The 23,972-nt window shown below is 39.6% G+C and overlaps 1 protein-coding gene across 2 annotated transcripts in view; it reads left to right on the top strand.

Moving 5' to 3' along the window:
* The window catches only part of GAREM1 (GRB2 associated regulator of MAPK1 subtype 1), a 212,950-nt gene that overhangs the window by 168,832 nt on the left and 20,146 nt on the right, over window positions 1-23,972 (top strand). For both annotated transcript variants that reach the window (XM_081251773.1, XM_081251772.1), the window contains exon 4: window positions 16,856-18,028. In XM_081251773.1, coding sequence (XP_081107899.1) covers window positions 16,856-18,028 — 1,173 coding nt within the window. The remainder of the gene's footprint in view (window positions 1-16,855; window positions 18,029-23,972) is intronic.

The following is a 23,972-nucleotide window of genomic DNA, read 5'->3' as shown; positions in this document are numbered from 1 at the left end:
TCTGGCACAACAGAATGTTCCAAGCTAATCTTGTATCTTTCCTGCCCTAGCCCTGGAATCAGTCATTTGTCCCAGGAACCCTAGTTCCTTTTAATGGGGAATGGGTTGGGCACTAAGTATACTTGGTGATAGTTGGAATCTTTGCTTCTAGTCCCTTGGAAAGAACAAAGCTAAGTAGTATGTGTGTGTGTGGTTTCCTCAAATTATGAGTTGGTACTAATACCTCCAATTCCAATCCAACCCTGTGGAGTTCTTGCTTGCTTTTCCCAATTCCATACTTCTGTCTCCCCTGCCACAGTGAAAACCCTGGCTCCCAAAATATCGACACATTTACTCATTTGTTCAGTCCTACAATACACATTGTTTGAGAATCACTGTACCTATACCCCTATACAAAACAAATCTACTAAAAAGAACACAATCTTGGTTGGTCTTTTCTTTTCCCTACTGGTAGTATATAGTCAGTGTTCCAAAGTTACTTGGATTATTTCTCTGTCCCCAGGGCTGTTAGTTTATTCATTTGAAATACAGTTGGGTTCATCTGTTTCCATTTGCATTCAGCTTTTTTTTTTTAATTTCTTGTTAACTTTTATTTTACTTTTTGAATATATAGACCATTAGCATACTTCCTAAAAGACAAAACTCTATAGCAAGGTTTACTCACAGAGGTGTCACTCTCCCCCATGTCTCTTCCTCCCTCCCCTCCCTCCTGTAAGTGACCAATTTCATTGTTTTCTGGTTTATTTTTCTTGTGTTCCTTAAAAAAAAAATAAGCAGAAATATATACACACACACACACAAACACACAAACTTTTCCTTCTTTCTTAAACAAAAAGGCAATATACCATATAAATTTTCACGTGCTTTGCTTTTTTTTAAATTTAATATATCCTGGAATTTATTTCATACCAATTCACTGAACTAACAGTACTCATTCATTTTCATATAATATCATTTCGTGTGTGTACCATAGTTTATTTAATCAATTGTCGATGTTTGGGCATTGAAATAGGTTCCAGTATTTTACAAATACAAATGATGCTACAACGAATAACCTTGTACATGGGTATTTTCATACGGTTGGAGAAATGTCTTCAGGGTAATTTCCTAAAAGTAGCATTGCTGGGTGGAGGGATAAATGCATGAATAGTTTGGTTAGATATTGCCAAATTCCCGGCCACCGGGCTTGTACTATTTGCATTTCCACCAGCTTTGAACAAGAGTGCCTGTTTCCCCATAGCTTTACCAACTGAGGGCAGTGTCAAGCTTTTGAATATTTATCAGTGTTCTAGGTGAGAAATGGTATCTCAGTGTAATTATAGTTTACATTTCTGTTAGTATAAGAAAAGTTGAACATCTTTTCATAGATGCATCTTTTTAGTAGATTGATTTTTCATGGCTTTTCTGTTTTTCTGGAGGTTTGGGGGTCTTTTTTAAAAACTACTTATGTATTAGGGATGTTAGCTCTTTTTCTGTCATATACACTGGAAGTATTTTCTGTCAGTCTGTTATTTGACTTTTGACTTTGCTTCTCTTGTTTCTTTCCATCTAAAGACTTTGAGTCAGAATAACCACAAGTGAGAGCTTTTGTTATCAGATCTCGAAATGTATGATAAAGATACAGGAATTAAAACAGTATTGTTATGATAGGAAAATAGGCAGAAAGGTCATAAGGATAAAATGGCCCCTAAATAAATACTAATATATGTATACATTTGAGTGTATGTGTTTTATAAATTTAATATATAATAAAAAATCAGTGATGAAAGGGATGGTTATTTAGAAATGTACTGGACACTCAGTTAACTATTTAAAAAACTGAAGTTAGATCCCTACCTTAAATAATCCACCAAAAAATTAAATAAGTTAAATATTTAATAAATGAAACCATCAAAATGCCGGAAGAAAATATTGGTTAATGATATCAACATTTCTCAACCTGAACACCAGTGAAAATTGGACTGGATAAATCTTTGCTGTAGGACTGTCCTGTGCCTTGTAGCATGTTTAGCACCATTCTTTGTTTGTACCCACTAGGTGTAAGCACCCTCCCAGTCATGGCCATCAAAAATGTCTCAAGACACTGTCAGATATCCCCTGGGCGGGGGCGGGGGGGGTGCAAAACCACTCCTAGATCAGAACCTTGATCTATATCTTCTCAACAGGTAGACACATAACACCCAAGAATGAAATCACAAAGGAAATGTTTGAAAATGCTGCATAGAAAAAAACTTTAATACTTAAAGAAGGCATAACATTGAAATTCAAGCAACAAATTGGAAAATGTATAGCATAAGTGACATTCACATTGCATAAATAGTAATAAGATAGCCATCACAACAGAAAAATGGGTGAGGGACACAAGTAGACAATTCACAGAGGAAAAACTCTAACAGCTTGATAAATAAATACCAAAAAATATTCACAGTACTATTATTCAAGCATATTCAACATAAAACATAAATAAATGCAGGATACATGCTTTACTTTTAATATTGGTAAACATTAAATTTATTCAGCATGGGTATGGGGAAACGTAACTTCATCAAGTAGAAATATGTCTATGTATAACATTGATGAAGTACAATGGGTAACACATATTAGACCTTTCACATGTCTACACAGCTTTGTCCATGCAATTCTACTTCTGAGACTTTATCCTAAGGAAATAATTGAAGTGTAAAAACGTTTGCTGCAGTACTATTTATACTTGCTAAAAATTGGGAAATCCCATCTGTCTAACAATAAGGAATTGGTCAAATGAATTAAGGCATATCCATATATAATGGAATATGTTAGGTTAGTATTACAATTGATGGAGTATATGCACAGGAAAATGGATAAATTACAGTGAGAAGCAGAGCAAGAAAACTGTGTATTTATATATCTCTGAGATAGACTGATACACTCATTTCTTTTTTTCTTTTTTTTAAATTTCATTCTTTTTAATTGCTGAGTAGTATTCCAATGTATATATGTACCACATCTTCTTTATCTGTTCATCTGTCAATGGACATTTAAGTTGCTTCTGTGTCCTGCCTATTGTAAATAGCACTGCGGTGAACATTGGGATGCAGGTATCCTTTCAAACCATGATTTCCTCTGGATGTATGCCCAGGAGTGGGATTGGTGGATCATATGGTAGCTCTATTTTTAGTTTCTTAAGGAACCTCCGTACTGTTCTCCATAGTGGCTGCACCAGTTTACATTCCCACCAACGGTGCAGGAGGGTTCCCTTTTCTCCACACCCTCTCCAGCATTTATTGTTTGTAGACTTTTTGATGATGGCCATTCTGAGTGGTGTGAGATGATACCTCATTGTAGTTTTGATTAACATTTCTCTAATAATTAGCGATGTTGAGCGTCTTTTCATGTGCCTCTTGGCCATCTATATATAGCTTCTTTGGAGAAATGTCTATGTCTTCTGCCCATTTTTTGTTTCGGTTGTTTTGGGGGTTTTTTTATGTCAAGCCGCATGAGCTGTTTGTAAAATTTGGAGACTAATCCCTTGTCGCTCGCATGTTTGCAAATATTTTCTCCCATTCTGTGGGTTGTTTTCTCATTTTGTTTATGGTTTCCTTTGCTGTGCAAAAGCTTTTGCGTTTAATTAGGCCCCAGTTGTTTATTTTTGTTTTTATTTCCAGTACTCTAGGAGGCGGATCATAAAAGATATTGCTGAGATTTATGTCAAAGAGTGTTTGGCCTATGTTTTCCTCTAAGAGTTTTGTAGTATCCGGTCTTACATTTAGGCCTTTAACCATTTTGAGCTTATTTTTGTGTATGTTGTTAAAGGATGTTCTAATTTCATTTTTTTACATGTAGCTGTCCAATTTTCCCAGCACCATTTATTAAAGAGACCATCTTTCCTCCATTGTATAGCCTTGCTTTCTTTGTCATAGATTAATTCACCATAGGTACATGGGTTTATTTCTGTGCTTTCCACCCTGTTCCATTAATCTGTATTTCTGTTTTTGTGCCAGTACGGTACTGTTTTGGTAACTGTAGCTTTGTAGTATACACTGAAGTCAGGGAGCCTGAATCTTCCAGCTCCATTTTTCTGTACCAAGATTGCTTTGGCTATCTGGGGTATTTTGTGTCTCCATACAAATTTTCAGATTTTTTTGTTTCAGTTCTGTGAAAAATGCCACTGGTAAATTGATTGGGATTGCATTGAATCTGTAGATTGCCTTGGGTGGTATGGCCATTTTAACAATATTGATTCTTCCAATCCAAGAACATGGTATATCTTTCCAACTGCTTGTATCATCTTCACTTTCTTTCATCAGTGTCTTACAGCTTCAGAGTACAGGTCTTTTGCCTTCTTAGATAGGGTTATTCCTAGGTATTTTATTCTTTTTGCTACAATGGTAAATGGGATTGTTTCTTTAATTTCTTTTTCTGATCTTTTGTTGTTAGTGCATAGAAATGCAACAGATTTATGAGTATTAATTTTGTATCCTGTAACTTTACCTAATTCACTAATGAGCTCTATTAGTTTTCTGGTAGCATCTTTAGGATTTTTTATGTATAGTATCATGTCATCTGCAAACACTGACAGTATTCCTTCTTTTCCAATTTGGATTCCTTTTATTTTTTTTCCTTCTCTGATTGCCATAGCTAGGGACTTCCAAAGCTATGTTGAATAAAAGTGGCAAGAGTGGACATCCTTGTCTTGTTCCTGATCTTTTCCCCATTGAGTATGATGCTAGCTCTAGGTTTATCATATATGGCCTTTATTATGTTGAGGTATGTTCCCTCTATATCCAGTTTCTGGAGAGTTTTGATCATAAATGGGTGTTGAATTTTGTCAAAAGCTTTTCCTGCATCTATTGAGATGATCACATGGGTTTTGGGGGGGGGGGGTTGAATTTTATTTATTTATTTTTTATACAGCAGGTTCTTATTAGTCATCCATTTTATACCCATCAGTATATACATGTAAATCCCAATCTCCCAATTCATCACACCACCACCACCACCACCCCCGCTGCTTTCCCCCCTTGGTGTCCATACGTTTGCTGTCTACATCTGTGTCTGTGTTTCTGCCCTGCAAACCAGTTCATCTGTACCATTTTTCTAGGTTCCACATATATGCATTAATATACAATATTTGTTTTTTTCTTTCTGACTAACTTCACTCTGTATGACAGTCTCTAGATTCATCCACGTCTCTACAAATGACCCAATTTCATTCCTTTTTATGGCTGAGTAATACTCCATTGTATATATGTACCACATCTATTTTATCCGTTCATCTGTCGATGGGCATTTAGGTTGCTTCCATGACCTGGCTATTGTAAATAGCGCACAAATGAACATTGGGGTGCATGTGTCTTTTTGAATTATGGTTTTCTCTGGGTATATGCCCAATAGTGCGATTGCTGGGTCATATGGTAATTCTATTTTTAGTTTTGTAAGGAACCTCCATACTGTTCTCCACAGTGGCTGTATCAATTTACATTCCCACCAACAGTGCAAGAGGGTTCCCTTTTCTCCACACCCTCTCCAGCATTTGTTGTTTGTAGATTTTCTGATGATGCCCATTCTAACTGGTGTGAGGTGATACCTCATTGTAGTTTTGATTTGCATTTCTCTAATAATTAGTGATGCTGAGCAGCTTTTCGTATGCTTCTTGGCCATCTGTATGTCCTCTTTGGAGAAGTGTCTATGTAGGTCTTATGCCCATTTTCTGATTGGGTTGTTTTTTTAATATTGATCTGCATGAGCTGTTTATATATTTTGGAGATTAATCCTTTGTTGACTCATTTGCAAATGTTTTCGCCCATTCTGAGGGTTGTCTTTTCATCTTGTTTGTAGTTTCCTTTGCTTTGCAAAAGCTTTGAAGTTTCATTAGGTCCCATTTGTTTATTTTTGTTTTTATTTCCATTACTCTAGGAGGTGGATCAAAAAGGATCTTGCTGTGATTTATGTCAAAGAGTGTTCTTCCTATGTTTTCCTCTAAGAGTTTTATAGTGTCTGGTCTTACATTTAGGTCTCTAATCCATTTTGAGTTTATTTTTGTGTATGGTGTTAGAGAGTGTTCTAATTTCATTCTTTTACATGTAGCTGTCCAGTTTTCCCAGCACCACTTATTGAAGAGATTGTCTTTTCTCCATTGTATATCCTTCCCTCCTTTGTCATAGATTAGTTGACCATAGGTGCGTGGGTTTATCTCTGGGCTTTCTATCCTGTTCCATTGATCTATATTTCTTGTTTTTGTGCCAGTACCATATTGTCCAGATTAGTGTAGCTTTGTAGTATAGTCTGAAGTAAGGGAGTCTGATTCCTCCAGCTCCGGTTTTTTCCCTCAAGACTGCTTTGGCTATTCAGGGTCTTTTGGGTCTCCATACAAATTTTAAGATTTTTTGTTCTACTTCTGTAAAAAATGCCATTGGTAATTTGGTGGGGATTGCATTGAATCTGTAGATTCCTTTGGATAGTATAGTCATTTTCACAATGTTGATTCTTCCAGTCCAACAACATGGTGTATCTCTCCATCTGTTGGTATCATCTTTAATTTCTTTCACAGTGTCTTATAGTTCTGTGCATACAGGTCTTTTGTCTCCCTAGGTAGGTTTATTCCTAGGTATTTATTCTTTTTCTTGCAGTGGTAAATGGGACTGTTTCCTTAATTTCTCTTTCAGATTTTTCATCATTAGTGTATAGGAATGCAAGAGATTTCTGTGCATTAATTTTGTATCCTGCTACTTTACCAAACTCATTGATTAGCTCTAGTAGTTTTTTTTCTGGTGGTATCTTTAGGATTCTCTATGTATAGTATCATGTCATCTGCAAACAGTGACCGTTTTACTACTTCTTTTCCAATTTGTATTCCATTTATTTCTTTTTCTTCTCTGATTGCCATGGCTAGGACTTCCAAAACTGTGTTGAATAATAGTGGCGAGAGTGGACATCCTTCTCTTGTTTCTGATCTTAGAGGAAATGCTTTCAGTTTTTCACCATTGAGAATGATGTTCGCTGTGGGTTTGTCGTATATGGCCTTTATTATGTTGAGGTAGTTTCCCTCTATGCCCACTTTCTGGAGAGTTTTTATCATAAATGGGTGTTGAATTTTGTCAAAAGCTTTTTCTGCATCTGTTGAGATGATCATATGGTTTTCCTCCTTCAATTTGTTAATATGGTGTACCACATTGATTGATTTGTGTATATTGAAGAATCCTTGCATCCTGGGATAAACCCTACTTGATGATGGTGTATGATCCTTTTAATATGTTGTTGGATTCTGTTTGCTAGTATTTTGTTGAGGATTTTTGCATCTACATTCATCAGTGATATTGGTCTGTAATTTTCTTGTTTTGTAGTATCTTTGTCTGGTTTTGGTATCAGGGTGATGGTGGCCTCATAGAATGAGTTAGGGAGTTTTCCTTCCTTTGCAATTTTCTGGAAGAGTTTGAGAAGGACGGGTGTTAGCTCTTCTCTAAATGTTTGATAGAATTCACCTGTGAAGACATCTGGACCAGAAGTTTTGTTTGTTGGAAGATTTTTAATCACAGTTTCAATTTCATTACTTGTGATTGGTCTGTTCATATTTTCTATTTCTTCCTGGTTCAGTCTTGGAAGGTTATACCTTTCTAAGAATTTGTCCATTCTTCCAAGTTGTCCATTTTATTGGCATAGAGTTGCTTGTAGTAGTCTCATAGGATGCTTTGTATTTCTGTGGTGTCTGTTGTAACTACTCCTCTTTCATTTGTATTTTATTGATTGAGTCCTCTCCCTCTTTTTCTTGATGAGACTGGCTAATAGTTTATCAACTTTATCTTTTCAAAGAACCAGCTTTTAGTTTTATTGACCTTTGCTACTGTTTTCTTCATTTCTATTTCATTTATTTCTGGTCTGATCTTTATGATTTCTTTCCTTCTGCTAACTTTGGGTTTTGTTTGTTTATCTTTCTCTAGTTCTTTAGGTGTAAGATTAGATTGTTTATTTGAGATTTTTCTTGTTCCTTGATGTAGGCTTTTACTGCTATAAACTTCCCTCTTAGAACTTCTTTTGCTGCATCCCATAGGTTTTGGATCGTCATGTTTTCATTGTCATTTATCCATAGGTATTTTTTGATTTCCTCTTTGACTTCTTCAGTGATCTCTTGGTCATTTAGTAACGTACTGTTTCGCCTCCATATGTTTGTGTTTTTTACATTTTTTCCCAGTAATTGATTTCTAATCTCATAGCATTGTGGTCAGAAAAGATGCTTGATATGATTTCAATTTTCTTAAATTTACTGAGGCTTGATTTGTGACCCAAGATGTGATCTGTCCTGGAGAATGTTCCATGTGCACTTGAGAAGAAAGTGTAATCTGCTGTTTTTGGATGGAATGTCCTATAAATACCAGTTAAATCTATCTGGTCTGTTGTGTCATTTAAAGCTTGTGTTTCCTTGTTAATTTTCTGTGTGGTTGATCTGTCCATTGGTGTGAGGTGTTAAAGTCCCCCACTATTATTGTGTTACTGTCGATTTCCTCTTTTATAGCTCTTAGCAGTTGCCTATGTATTGAGGTGCTCCTATGTTGGGTGCATATATATATTTATAATTGCTATATCTTCTTCTTGGATTGATCCCTTGATCATTATGTAGTGTCCTTCCTTGTCTCTTGTAACATTCTTTATTTTAAAGTCTATTTTATCTGATATGAGTATTGCTACTCCAGCTTTCTTTTGATTTCCATTTGCATGGAATATCTTTTTCCATCCCCTAACTTTCAGTCTGTATGTGTCCCTAGGTCTGAAGTGGGTCTCTTGTAGACAGCATATAGATGGGTCTTGTTTTTGTATCCATTCAGCAAGCCTGTGTCTTTTGGTTGGAGCATTTAATCTATTCACGTTTAAGGTAATAATCGATATGTATGTTCCTATGACCATTTTCTTAATTGTTTTGGGTTTGTTTTTGTAGGTCCTTTTCTTCTCTTGTGTTTCCCACTTACAGAATTTCCTTTAGCGTTTGTTGTAGAGCTGGTTTGGTGGTGCTGAATTCCCTTAGCTTTTGCTTGTCTGTAAAGCTTTTGATTTCTCCATCAAATCTGAAAGAGATTCTTGCTGGGTAGAGTAATCTTGGTTGTAGGTTCTTCCCTTTCATCACTTTAAGTATATCATGCCACTCCCTTCTGGCTTGTAGAGCTTCTGCTGAGAAATCAGCTGTTGACCTTATGGGAGTTCCCTTGTATGTTATTTGTCGTTTTTCTCTCGCTGCTTTCAATAATTTTTCTTTGTCTTTAATTTTTGCCAATTTGGTTACTGTGTGTCTTGGCGTGCTTCTCCTTGGTTTTATCCTGTATGGGACTCTCTGCACTTCCTTGGCTTGGGTGGCTATTTACTTTCCCATGTTAGGGAAGTTTTCAACTATCATCTCTTTAAATATTTTCTCGGGTCCTTTCTCTCTCTTCTCCTTCTGGGACCCTTATAATGCGAATATTGTTGCATTTAATGTTGTCCCAGAGGTCTCTTAGGCTGTCTTCATTTCTTCTCATTCTTTTTTCTTTATTCTGTTCCGCAGCAGTGTATTCCACCATTCTGTCTTCCAGGTCACTTAGCTGTTCTTCTGGCTCAGTTATTCTGCTATTGATTCCTTCTAGTGTAGTTTTCATTTCAGTTATTGTGTTGTTCATCTCTGTTTGTTTGTTCTTTAATTCTTCTAGATCTTTGTTAACCATTTCTTTCATCTTCTCAATCTTTGCCTCCATTCCTTTTCCGAGGTCCTGGATCATCTTCACTATCATTATTCTGAATTCTTTTTCTGGAAGGTTGCCTATCTCCACTTCACTAAGTTGTCTTTCTGGGGTTTTATCTTGTTCCTTCATCTGGTACATAGCCCTCTGCCTTTTCATCTTGTCTATCTTCCTGTGAATGTGGTTTTTGTTCCACAGGCTGCAGGATTGTAGTTCTTGCTTCTGCTGCCTGCCCTCTGGTGGATGAGGTTCTCTAAGAGGCTTGTGCAAGTTTCCTGATGGGAGGGACTGGTGGTGGGTACAGCTGGCTTTTGTTTTGGTGGGCAGAGCTCAGTAAAACTTTTTTTTTTTTTTTTTTTTTTTTTTTGCGGTACGCGGGCCTCTCACTGTTGTGGCCTCTCCCGCCGCAGAGCACAGGCTCCAGACGCGCAGGCTCAGCGGCCATGGCTCACGGGCCCAGCCGCTCTGTGGCATGTGGGATCCTCCCGGACTGGGGCACGAACCTGCGTCCCCTGCCTTGGCAGGCGGACTCTCAACCACTGCGCCGCCAGGGAAGCCCTCAGTAAAACTTTAATCCACTTGTCTGCTGATGGGTGGGGCTGGCTTCCCTCCCTGTTGGTTGTTTGGCCTGAGGCGACCCAACACTGCAGCCTACCCAGGCTCTTTGGTGGGGCTAATGGCAGACTCTGGAAGGACTCACGCCAAGGAGTACTTCCCAGAATTTCTGTGCCAGTGTCTTTGTCCTCACAGTGACACACAGTGCCCCCCCGCCCCGCGTCTGCAGGACACCCTCCAACACTAGCAGGTAGGTCTGTTTCAGTCTCCTATGGGGTCACTGCTCCTTCCCCTGGGTCGTGATGGGCACACTACTTTGTGTGTGCCTTGCAGGAATGGAGTCTCTGTTTCCCCCAGTCCTGCAATCAAATCCCACTTGCCTTCAAAGTCTGATTTTCTAGGAATTCCTCCTCCCATTGCCGGATCCCCAGATTGGGAAGCCTGACGTGGGGCTCAGAACTTACACTCCAGTGGGTGGACTTCTGTGGTATAAGTGTTCTCCAGTTTGTGAGTCACCCAGCCAGCAGTTATGGGATTTGATTTTATTGTGTTTGCCCCCCTCCTACCATCTCACTGTGGCTTCTCCTTTGTATTTGGATCACATGGGTTTTATTCTTCAATTTGTTGATGTTCTGTATCACACTGATTAATTTTCGGATATTGAAAAATTCTTGCATCCCTGGGATACATCCCACTTGATCATGGTGTGTGATCCTTTTAAAGTATTGTTGGAAACAACCCAATTAAAAAATGAGTGGAAGACCTAAATTGACATTTCACCAAAGACATACAGATGGCCAAGAGGCACATGAAACGATGCTCAGCATCACTAATTATTAGAGAAATGCAAATCAAAACTACAATGAGGTATCACCTCACACCTGACAGAATGGCCATTTTCAAAAATTAAAACAATAAATGCTGGAAAGGGTGTAGTGAAAGGGAACCCTCTTGCACTGTTGTGGGAATGTAAATTGATACAACCACTATGGAGAACAGTATGGTGGTTCGTTAAAAAACTAAAAAATTGAACTACGACATGACCCAGCAGTCCCACTACTGGGCACATACCCTGAGAAAACCGTAATTCAAAAAGAGACATGTACCACAATGTCCACTGCAGCTCTATTTACAGTAGCCATGACATGGAAGCAACCTAAATGTCCATCGACAGATGAATGGATAAAGAAGATGTGGCACATATATACAATGCAATATTACTCAGCCATAAAAAGAAATGAAATTGAGTTATTTGTAGTGAGGTGGCTGGACCTAGAGTCTGTCGTAGAGAGTGAAAGAAGTCAGAAAGAGAAAAACAAATACCATATGCTAACACATATATATGGAATCTAAAAAAAAATGGTACTGATGAACCTAGGGGCAGGGCAGGAATAAAGATGTAGACATAGAAAATGGGCTTGAGAACATGAGGGAGGGGGAAGCTGCGATGAAGTGAGAGTAGCATCGACATACATACACGACCGAATGTAAAACAGATCGCTAGTGGGAAGCAACAGCATAGCACAGGGAGATCAGCTCGGTGCTTTGCAATGATGTAGAGGGGTGGGATAGCGAGGATGGGAGGGAGGTTCAAGTGGGAGGGGATATGGGGATATATGTATGCACATGGCTGATTCACTTTGTTGTACAACAGAAACTAAAATAGCGTTGTGAAGCAATTATACTCCAATAAAGATGTATTAAAAAAAAAAAACTTTAGTTCTGAAAGCCTTCCAAAAAAAAAAAAAGTATTGTTGGATTTGGTTAGCTAGTATTTTGCTGAATGTTTTTGCGACTGTTCATCAGTGGTATTGGCCTGTAATTTTCTTTTTTTGTGGTATCTTTATCTGGTTTTGGTATCAGGGTGATAGTGGCCTCACAGAATGAGTTGGGAGTGTTCCTTCCTCTGCATTTTTTTGTAATACTTTCAGAAAGATAGGTGTTAACTCTTCTCTGAATGTTTGATAGAATTTACCTGTGAAGTCATCTGGTCCTGGACTTTTGTTTGTTGGGAGTTCTTTAATCACAGTTTCAATTTGAGTACTTGTGATTGGTCTGTTCATATTTTGTATTTCTTCCTGGTTCAGTCTTAGAAGATTTTACCTTTCAAAGAATTTGTCCATTTCTTGTAGGTTGTCCATTTTATTGGCATATATGGTAGTCTTTCATGATCCTTTGTATTTCTGTGGTGTCAGTTGTGACTTCTCCTTTGTCATATCTAATTTTATTGATTTGAGTCCTCTCCCCTTTTTTCTTGATGAGTGTGGCTAAAGGTTTATCAGTTTTGTTTATCTTTTCAAAGAACCAGCTTTTAGTTTCATTGATCTTTTCTGCTTTTTCTTCATCCTTATTTCTGCTCTGATCTTTATGATTTCTTTCCATCTACTAACTTTGGGTTTTGTTTGTTCTTCTTTTTCTAGTTGCTTTAGGTGTAAGGTTAGATTGTTTATTTGAGAATTTTCTTGTTTCCTGAGGTAAGATTATATTGCAGTAAACTTCCCTCTCAGAACTGCTTTTGCTGAGTCCCATAGGTTTTGGATCATCACGCTTCTGTTTTCATTTGTCTTTAGGTATTTTTTGATTTCCTCTTTAATTTCTTCAGTGATCCATTGGTTGTTTAGGAGCAAATTGTTTAGCCTCCATCTGTTTGTGTTTTTACAGTCTTTTTCTTGTAGCTGATTTATAATCTCATAGTGTTGTGGTTGTAAAAGATGCTTAATATGATTTCAATTTTCTTAAATTTACTGAGGCTCACTTTGTGGCCCAGCACGTGATTAGTCCTGGAGAATGTTCCGTGTGCACTTGAGAAGAATTTTTATTCTGCTGCTTTTGGATGGAATGCTTTATAAATATCAGTTAAGTCCAACTAGTCTAATGTGTCATTTAAGGCCTGTGTTTCCTTATTGATCTTCTGTCTGGATGATCTGTCCATTGATGAAAGTGGGGTGTTAAAGTCCTCCACTATGTATTACTGTCGATTACTCCTTTTATGGCTGCTAATATTTGCCTTATATATTGAGGTGCTCCTATGTTGGGTGCATATATATTTACAGTTGTTATATCTTCTTGGATTGATTCCCTTGATCATTATGTAGTGTCCTCCTTTGTCTCTTATAAGTCTTTATGTTAAAGTCTGTTTTGTCTGATATGAGTATTGCTACTCCAGCTTGCTTTTGATTTCCATTTGTGTGGAATACCTTTTTCCATTCCATCACTTTTCAGTCTGTGTGTGTCCCTAGATCTGAAGTGGGTCTCTTGTATACACCATATATACGGGTCTTGTTTTTGTATCCATTTAGCCAGTCTGTGTCTTTTGGTTGGAGCATTTAATCCATTTACATTTAACGTAATTATCGATATGTATGTTCTTACTGCCATTTTGTTCATTGTTTTTTATTTGTTTTTATAGGTGTTTTTTCTTCCCTTTCTCTTTTGTTCTCTTGTGATTTTACGACTAACTTTAGTGTTGTTTTTGAATTCCTTATTCTTTTTTGTGTGTGTATCTATTGTAGATTTTTGGTTTGCTGTTACCATGAGGTTTTGTTATAGCTGCCTATATATAAACAAGATTGTTTTAAGTTGCTGGCCTTTTAATTTCAAATGCATTTCTAATATCCTGCATTATGCTCTCCTCATGATTGCTGGGTTTTTTAAAAATATTTATTTATTTATTTATTTATTTGGTTGCTCCAGGTCTTTGTTGCAGCACGTAGGCTCCTTAGTTGCAGCTTACAGGATCCTTAGTTGCGGTTTGCGGGCTTCTTAGCTGCAGCACAAGGGCTCCTTAGTTGTGGCATGCAAACTCTTAGTTGCAGCACGCATGTGGGTCTAGTTCCTCGACCAGAGATCGAACCCGGCCCCCCGCATTGAGAGCATGGAGTCTTACCCACTGCGCCACCAGGGAAGTCCCCCATGATTGCTAGTTTTGATATCATATTTGTGTGTGGATGATTTCCTACCTTTACTTTATGTTTGCCTTTACCATTGAGCTTTTCCATTCATAATTTTCTTATTTGTAGTTGTGGCCTTTTCTGCCTAGAGAAGTTCTTTTAGCATTTGTTGCAAAGCTGGTCTGGTGGTGCTGAATTTGAATTCTCTTAGCTTTTTCTTGTCTGTAAAGCTTTTGATTTCTCTGTCAAATCTGAATGAGAGCCTTGCTGGGTAGAGTATTCTTGGTTGTAGGTTCTTCCTTTTCATTATTTTAAATATATCATGCCTCTCCCTTCTGGCCTGCAGAGTTTCTGCTGAGAAATCAGCTGATAACCTTATGGGAGTTCCCTTCTATGTTATTTGTTGCTTTTCCCTTGTTGCTTTTAGTATTTTTTCTTTGTCTTTAATTTTTGTCAGTTTGATTATTGTGTGTCTTGGCATGTTCCTTCTTGGGTTTATCCTGCCTGGGCCTCTCTGCACTTCCTCTACCTGGGTGACTGTTTCCTTTCCCATGTTAGGGAAGTTTTCAGCTATTATCTCTTCAAATATTTTCTCAGGTTTTTTCTCTCTCTCTTCTCCTTCTGGGACCTCTATAATGCGAATATTGTGCGTTTAATGTTGTCTCAGAGGTCTCTTTGGCTGTCCTCATTTCTTTTCATTTTTTTTTTCTTTATTCTGTTCTGCAGCAGTGTATTCCACCATTCTGTCTCCCAGCTCACTTATCCATTCTTCTGCCTCAGTTATTCTGCTAATGATTCCTTCCAGTGTATTTTTCATTTCAGTTTTTGGGTTATTCATCTCTGTTTGTTTGGTCTTTAGTTCTTCTAGGGCTTTGTTAAACATTTCTTCTGTCTTCTCGATCTGTGCCTCCATTCTTTTTCTGAGATCTTGGATCATCTTTACTATCGTTGCTCTAAATTCTTTTTTGGGTAGATTGCCTATCTCCACTTCACTTAGTTATTCTCTGGGGTTTTATCTTGTTCCTTCATCTGGGACATATTCCTCTGCCATCTCATTTTGTCTAATTTTCTATGATTGTGGTTTCCTTACCACAGGCTGCAGGATTGTAGTTCTTCTTGCTTCTGCTGTCTGGCCCCTGGTGGATGAGACTGTCTAAGAGTCTTGTGCAGGCTTCCTGGTGGGAGGGACTGGCTCCTCCCCACTGGTGGGTGCAGCTGGGTCTTGTCTGTCTGTTGGGCAGGGCTGTGTTAAGGGGCATGTTTAGTGGGCAGCTGTATGCTCAGGAAGACTTTAAGCAGCTTGTCTCTTGATGGATGGGGCTGTGTTCCCACCCTGTTGGTTGTTTGGACTGAGGTGTCCCAGCATTAGAGCCTACAGGCTGTTGAGTGGGTCCAGGTCTTGGTGAGAAAATAGCCACCTCCTCTAGGGTTCACACCAATGAGTACTCCCCAGAACGACTGCCACCAGTGTCTTTGTCGCCACAGTGAGCCAAAGCTGCCCATCTCTGCAGGAGACCCTCCAGTACTAGCAGGTAGATTTGGCCCAGGCTCTTATGAGGTCACTGCTTTTTTTCCTGGGTCCTGGTGCACATGAGACTTTGTGTGCACCCTCCAAGAGTGGAGTCTCTGTTTCTCCCAATCCTGTGGAATTCCTGAGATCAAACCCCGATGGCCTTCAAAGCCAGATTCTTTAGGGGCTCCTCCTCCTGTTGCCAGACCCCCAGGCTGGGGAGCCTGATGTGGGGCTCAGAACTTTCACGCCTGTGGGAGAACTTCTGTGGTATAATTATTTTCCAGTTTGTGGGTCACCCACCCAGCAGGTATGAGATTTGATTTTATTGCTGTTGTGCCCCCTCCCCTCATTGTGGCTTCTTCTTTGTCTTTGGATGTAGGATATCTTTTTTGGTAGATTCCAGTGGTTTGTTTTTTTGTCGATGGTTGTTCATCAGTTAGTTGTGATTTTGCTGTTTTTGTAAGGAGAAGTGAGCTCACATCTTCTATTCCACCGTCTTATCTCTGTCTTTTCTTTCCGTTTATATAAAATTGTTAACAGGTTATCTTTAGTGGTCAGGTTGTGTAGAAATTGTTCATTTTTATATCTGTATTTTCTAATATTTCTTCCAATGAATATGAATAGTTTTCATAATAAATAAAAGAATGGGGAGAAAGAAGACATTTTTTAAATCCTTTGTCCCAATTTTAGAAAATTTAATAAACTTAGCAAATTTTTAAAGGTAAAAAGTTAGTAGAACTTTAATAGTTTAAAAAGAATTTTCTACAGTGATATTCATGAAAGCATTTTTATAACTGAAAATGATACAATGATAATATTAATGTCCCAAAATAATTATCCATGTGGTAGAAGACATAGGAAAAAAAACTAGAAGGATGTTTATCAAACCATTAACCATGGCTGTCTCTGCATCAGGTTCGTGGGTGTTATTTTTTGTGTGTGATTTTCTTCTGTATTTTCCAAAATGTTACAAATGAATACAGGGTACCTTCTTCTTCAGAAAAAAAAAAAAATGCTTTTAAAAGTCTAAACTAACATCATCTTGTTATTGTTAACCACATAAATATTACAGGAGAAATGGCTTGTCTAAATTTGGTATTAAAATAAAACGGCATTTTCCTTTGTGTATGCATGTGTGTCTTAATAGCGTGTTCGCTACTTCTCTGCATGAATAAACTAAAGACAACTACCCTAAAATTTTATTTATCCTATTGTAGGTTGCTTCAGGTGAATGCAATGAAGACACCGAAGTTTACAACATCACACTTTGTACGGGGGATGAACTCACTCTAATGGGCCAGGCAGAAATCCTTTACGCAAAGACTTTCAAGGAGAAGTCACGACTCAACACCATCTTCAAAAAGATTGGGAAGCTCAATTCCATCAGCAAACTGGGAAAAGGCAAAATGCCGTGCCTCATTTGCATGAATCACCGGACCAACGAGAGCATCAGCCTCCCATTCCAGTGCAAGGGCAGGTTCAGCACCCGAAGCCCCCTGGAACTTCAGATGCAGGAGGGCGAGCACACCATCCGCAACATTGTGGAGAAAACCAGACTTCCCGTGAACGTGACCGTGCCCAGCCCTCCTCCAAGGAACCCGTATGACCTCCACTTCATCCGTGAGGGGCACCGCTACAAGTTTGTGAACATCCAGACCAAGACAGTGGTGGTTTGCTGTGTGCTGCGGAACAATAAGATCCTCCCCATGCACTTCCCTTTGCACTTGACTGTCCCCAAGTTTAGCCTCCCAGAACACCTGGTGAAGGGGGAAGTATGGCCTGAAACCCTGGTCCATCACTGGCTGGGTATCTGCCAAGAACAGTTCGACATCGATGAGTATTCACGGGCGGTCCGCGATGTGAAGACCGACTGGAATGAGGACTGTAAGAGCCCCAAGAAGAGCCGGTGCACTGGCCACAACCATGTGCCCAATTCTCTTAGCTACGCTCGCGATGAGCTCACCCAGTCCTTCCACCGGCTCTCCGTCTGTGTGTATGGCAACAATCTCCATGGCAACAGTGAGGTGAACCTCCACGGCTGCAGGGACCTGGGGGGAGAGTGGGCCCCCTTTCCTCATGACATCCTGCCCTATCAGGACTCGGGTGATAGTGGAAGCGACTACCTTTTCCCAGAAGCTAGTGAAGAATCAGTGGGCATCACAGGGAAGTCAGAACTTCCTTATGAAGAGCTGTGGCTGGAAGAAGGCAAGCCCAGCCATCAGCCTCTCACTCGCTCCCTGAGCGAGAAGAGCAGATGTGATCAGTTTCGAGGTTCTGTCCGGTCCAAATGTGCACCTTCTCCCCTTCCTGTCCCCGGAACTCTGGGAGCAGCAATGAAGTCTTCAGAGATTGCCCTACCTCCACCTCCAGTGCCTCCCAAATCTGAAGCCGTAAGTCCTTTCTGCTTTCGGGTGATGTGCCAGTCCTTCTGTCTCTCTGCTCAGTCATCTGCTAATTTATTTTCTTTCTTAAAGAAAACTCCCCAATGGAAGATTATCAGAATGAGCAATTTGCTTAATTTGGAGTGAAATAGAAGTATTTGCTGGATTATTTTTACCATTTGGGAGTTAGTTAGAGTTTTACTCTACATTTGATGAGAAATTCTTGGAGAGTTTTTATTAGGAGAGGTTTAAACATGCTGCCTAGAGAACGGATAACAGCGAGGGGAGAGCAGAAGGCGGAGACCAGATAAGAGGGATGAATATGGTAACAGGTATGAAATGATGACACCCTGAACCACAGCAGTTGGTAGCAGCAGATGGCAGGGAGAAACGAGCTGCTTCGGATCATGTTTCAGAGGTGGAACCAACAGTATTTACTGATTAAATTGGATGTGGGTAGTGAAGGAAAGAGAGAAATCAGGAGAAACTCCTAGATTTGTAGCCTGAGCAGCAGAGTGGATATTAGTGCCACTTACCACTGATGCAGACTGAAGGAGGAGTGGATTTATTTGGGGGAAGGAGAGATCAAGAGACATCAGCATCATTTGTAACTCTCTCCTCACACTTACATTGAGATCAAAGCATCATGGGGATGCTCACTTACACACCACGCATACACACACACAGCAGAGCCAGGTGCCAGCCCGGTTTTGCTTACCACCTCAAACATAACTCACTCAGAGCTGAGGAGAAGTCTATCAGATTTTAATGTAAAAAGGTCATACAGCACAGGAGAAAGAACCCTCTGTTCTGACCATGTTCTTTGATTGGCAGGCACTCTGAACCTTCACGACTCATTTTTGATCATTGAATTTCATTATATCTGAAGGGAGGAAGCGCTTGAGGCATAGGGTGTAATTCTGTTCATTTATGTGACAGTATCTGTGGCAGTGGTTTCCTTTTTTTCTATCTCTAGCAGAATCCTTTAAAAGAAAAAAAAAGAAAACTTATACAGGTCACAATAAATAGAAGAATTACAATCAAAACCCATCTGACTGAAGGACAGATTGGAGGGACGGGGTCTCCCCTTGGCCCTGTCCACTCTGCCCCCACCAGGTGGTCTCAAGACCACCTCTCTGGAACCACGGGGCTGTGTAGAGCCTCGTATCAAAACCATGGGCTAGGTGCTAGAAGAATCACCATCAGTGACCCCTGAAATCATGACCCTGGACTCCAGCAACTTCCCCTTTTGTAGGGAAGGTAACGGATGAAAAGAGAGGACTACTATACAAGTTAAAATGTGGGAGGTATACATAGGTCATGTATGGGGGGAGTTCAGAGGAGAAAAGAACTCTGGTTGGGCCAGAGAAGCCTTCATGGAGGTGACATTTCAAATGAGCCGAGAGTATATACATGAATGGAAAGAGCAGAGAGATGGGAAAGAAGGGCGTTCCAGAGAGAATGGCTTGAGCAAAGGCAAGGGCAGATGAGGGAAAACGCAGAGTTTTGCTGGGCGAGTGGAATAGGGTTGAAGAGGGAGTATGAAGGGCAGTGGTGTCCTCAAGGCTGGAACCAGGTCACGGACAGCTCTGGACACCAGGCAGCACTTTGTGCCGGGCGTCATACATAGCTGTCCATGCAGAGCCCTCATTGCTGCAAAGCTTTCCTGAGAGAAGACCCACCTTCAGCTGTTTATTCCAGGACATAAAAACTCCCCAGAAATTGCAGGTCTCTACTTTCCCCTGCTCCTTACAAGATCTACCAGGGATCTTAAGGCACAAGCCCAGAGATCCCCGTATCCAGTAGGGGTTGTGGAATATTTGGGGGAAGTCTTGGTGGAGTCAGAGTCCTTGGTTCTTTTATTCATGTCAGATGGTGTTCCCCAAAACACAGGTAAAAGGTAAGGGGACACTACTAGTAAGTACTTTAGGCAATTTTAGGGATGTCTCAACTTACCTGTGTATGTGATGTTGCTTGAAGCTTGGAGCCTTCTCTTCAATAGGAATGTGACCACGTGAGCTTTTCCTATAGAACTCTGGTCCCACCTGGCACATAACGGGGACTCCTGTTTGTTGACTGATTGATTGACTCATCCAGGGTGGTCACACCCAGTTATTTACATAACCAAGTCTTCAGGTAGGAAACTGGCAGTGATTGTTTTCACTGAGGCTAGTGAAAGATGAGTAAGATCATAAATATTAAGAGGCCCTATCTTGACCCTGGTACTAAAAGAAAAATGTTAGAGTTAAATGTGAAACTAAAAGCAAATCTCACAGAAGAAAAGGTTTGGGCCTCCAGTCTAAGCCGTAATTTCTTATGACATAAGAGAACCTTCTCAGAGCATATTTGGTGTTTATAGAATGCTCTAATCATAAAGACTTTGTATAAACACCTGAAATTACTTAATTTTCTTTTTCTAAGAATTAGGCATTTCAAATGAAGTCATGTTTTTTATTGGTTCTGTGACCATGAAACAAATTTTCCAGTTTTAGGATGTGCGTGGGATCCGGAGAACGTCATAATTGTTAGATGTGGCTTCAGCTTGTGGCTTTCAAAAGGGAACTTTAATGGGGCATAAATTCAAGTGCTCCCACAGAATTAAATCAAACTTCTTTGGATAGTGACAGTGGGGTGGGTCCTGGGAAAAAGATGGGCCATAGAAAGGGAAGCAGAGCTGATAATTGGCAAGTGAACGCTGCTTTGCCACAGTCCATGTCCCAGTCATGTTAATATCTAGAGGGACAGTGGCTCCACTACAGTGTATGTCAGCCTGTGCCTTTTCTTCTTCTTCTATTCTTCACTCCCTACTTCAGGGAGTGAAGTTACAGCAAATATCTGTGCTCTTTATCCGGCAGATTTTGACAGTCTTTGTTTCTGTAAATGAGATAAAAATCTTTCTCCTTCAACAGTAATTCTTGCTATGTTTCCAGCAGTGTGCTGCAGTTCCGGCATCATCTGGTTAATGCTTGACCACTGTCCTACCCATATCCTAAAATGGAAAACTAGGCTGTGGGGCCAAACAGAAAATCCTCAGTGGAGGAGTGATCAGTTTAGCCCTGTTAATATACTTTGTACTTGATGTGGCTACTTAGAATTATGCCCTAGTATGTACCTTTGTAAAGATCGTTAAATACAAAGGTTTTTTTCTTTAAACACAAAACACTGCCACTTACCTTTCCCAAGAATAAGAGGCTATACCCCCCCTAACTGGACCATCCCAGGGAAGAGTAAACAGCTCCTGGTTCCAGGCACAGAAGAGAAATTGTTGCAGATGAGCGCAAGCTGGGGAGCTGCCCAGCTCACTGAGTGGTGACATTTTCATTTTTTAAAATTGTGCAAAGTGCCCTCAAATCAGAATGACCTGACAGTTCCTCTTCAGTGGGTTATCCTTAATTCGTTCATATGTTCTAAACACATCCTCTATTTCATAACATTGTGGGCCTCATTCCATAATTTTAATTTTCTGGCTGTTGGCTGATAATGTCTAAAATATTTACCCAGATACACTCTACAAGTGACAGTCTTCAAGAGCTGCCTTTTTTTTGGTGCTTTTTTTTTTTTTCCTCTTTGGAAGATGCCGTTTTGGAGAGCAGTGACAGGAAGGCTTGATATTACATGGAATTCTATAAATAGAATGTTTGACTCTCAGACTATTCTGGTCAATGCAGTAAATTACAAATCAGTATCAAAACTACTGGATCATAACTCTTCTATAGCTATGTGTGCAGTAGTATCAAACCTGAGGACCCCAGAACCCAGGGATTAATTAATGTCCTCCGTCTTTAGTAACAGAAAAAAAAAAAGTGCATTCACTCTTGGTTGGATGTTAACATGGCAGCGATTCCTGAGATTCATGAAAGAAAAATCATAAAAGGAGCTCTAGGTTGAAACCACTGGTTTAAAGCAAATTCTACTGCAGTATGGATGAAGAATTTGTTAACCTTTGGGAGTGACAGGATGCCCCCTGACAATGAGAAGCAGGGTGTAGGGACTGAATTGTAAGATGGATTGTGGTAGCATACTTCATTGTTATAAGACTGAAGTCCATCATAAATAAAGTTCCTGTAATGGAGCACACTGTTTTATTGATGTTTGAGAAAAATAAGACATAAAGGGCGAATGTAATCCAGATCTACACTGCACTTAGTTCAGTAGGTGCCTGAAAAGACTGCACTATCCATAAGTCTGAATCTGCAGACTGAGCAGCTGATGAGAAAATGGAAGGGGACACCAAGCATCCTGAGAGTCTTCATTTCCCTTCTCAGTGGAATTTCACTGAGAGCAGAGAGGAGTGATCTGCCACACTATGTGATGGATAACTAGAGGCACAAAACATCATGTCTAAGAGCCACACGTGGATTTGCATCCTCATTCTGCCACTTAGTAGCTTCATAGCTTCACAACTTGGGCAAACTGTTTAACTTTCTGAGTCAGTTCCTGTGGCAATTAATAAACAGTGTCTTCATTGCATTATTGTATTATACAAAGTACTTGGCAGTTTTCCCTGGCACTTGGTAAGCAGTCAATAAATAGTAGCAGTAACTTAATATGGGATGCATTCTTTTTTAGGGTTAGATAGAAAATAATTTTTTGGAGGTTATTTCCCCTGTCCTTCCTTGCCTAAGGTATAAGGCCTCTCCAGAGAGTCGTGGAAGCTGATGGGGACAAGGACACCTACCTCCACAGACAGACCAGCAGAGAGCCCTGGCACACAGGCAGGGGACAGTCATCCCCGCATTCCAAAAGTGCATCCTAACAGGCTTGAAAAGTAGCAAAACATTCTTTTCATCTGACTTTTAAAATGTCTGCTTGATAAGCTAGGTGTTGTGTGTTATAGTTACCTACCTGTGGAGCCAAAATTGTAATCATGATAAACCAAGAAAAGAGCTACAGAAATGCTCAGCATCCTGTGGGCCCCAATAATATGTAATCCTTTCATGGGCGATTTGGGGGGTTTGTAGAACTATAGAGTACCTATGAAAAAGCCACATGTGGTTCTACGGCTGCAAATATGTGTCAAGAAACAAATTCCTAGGAAAACCTCTCTAGAAATATTAAAGCTGAGAAGTTGCCTTGACTAATTCCATTAGGCATGGTGAGGCTAGGTCATGGTGCTACCAGGTGTCACACCTGGATGTGTCCGCCCTACAGAATGAGGGCACTTACAAGACTACCCAAATTAAGAAAAAGTCATAAAAATGTATTGTTTAAAAACCGAGAGAAGTGATTTTTAAGAATTGAGCTATAAGAATTAATTCTACCATATAGCCAGCAAACACTGAGGAAAGAGGCGGCAGGACATGCATACTACAAACAGCCCTTGCACCAAAAATATTAAACCAACCCAGGATACACAGGATGCTCCCACATAAAAATAGCCCTCCAAGACCACAGTAGATAATTGTTTCCCCTAAATTCATAGAGTAAGAGGAATATAAGTAAAATGAAGAAGCAGAGGAAACACTCCCAATTAAAAGATGAAGAGAATTCCCTTGAAAGAACAAACAATGAAACAGACCTCTTCAGTCTAATAGACACCAAGTTAAAAAGGAGATAATGAAAATACTGAAGGAATTAAGAAAGGCTATCAATAGGAATGCAGATTACTGTAAAAAGGAACTAGAAACTATAAAAGAGGAGCCAGGAAAAATTAGAAAACATTTGCTGAGATGAAAACTGACTGAGCTAAAGGCAATGAATAGCAGATTGAATAATGCAGAAGAACGAATAAGTGTTCTGGAAGATAGAATAATGGAAATCATCCAATCAGAACACAGAAAGCCAAACTGGGGGAAAAAAATGAAAGCAAAATAAGAAACGTATGGGATAATATAAAGCTTGCCAATTTACACATAATAGGGATCCCAGAAGGAGAAGAAAGAGAAAAGGGGTTCAAAAATGTGTTAGAAGAAATTATAGCTGAAAACTTCCCGAACCTAAAGAAGGAAACAGA

The sequence above is a fragment of the Mesoplodon bidens genome (assembly GCF_964165515.1).
Source record: "Mesoplodon bidens genome assembly, chromosome: 13".
Classification (NCBI taxonomy): domain Eukaryota; kingdom Metazoa; phylum Chordata; class Mammalia; order Artiodactyla; family Ziphiidae; genus Mesoplodon; species Mesoplodon bidens.
Note: the sequence above shows the minus strand (reverse complement) of the source record. Positions and strands in the feature narration are given on the sequence as shown.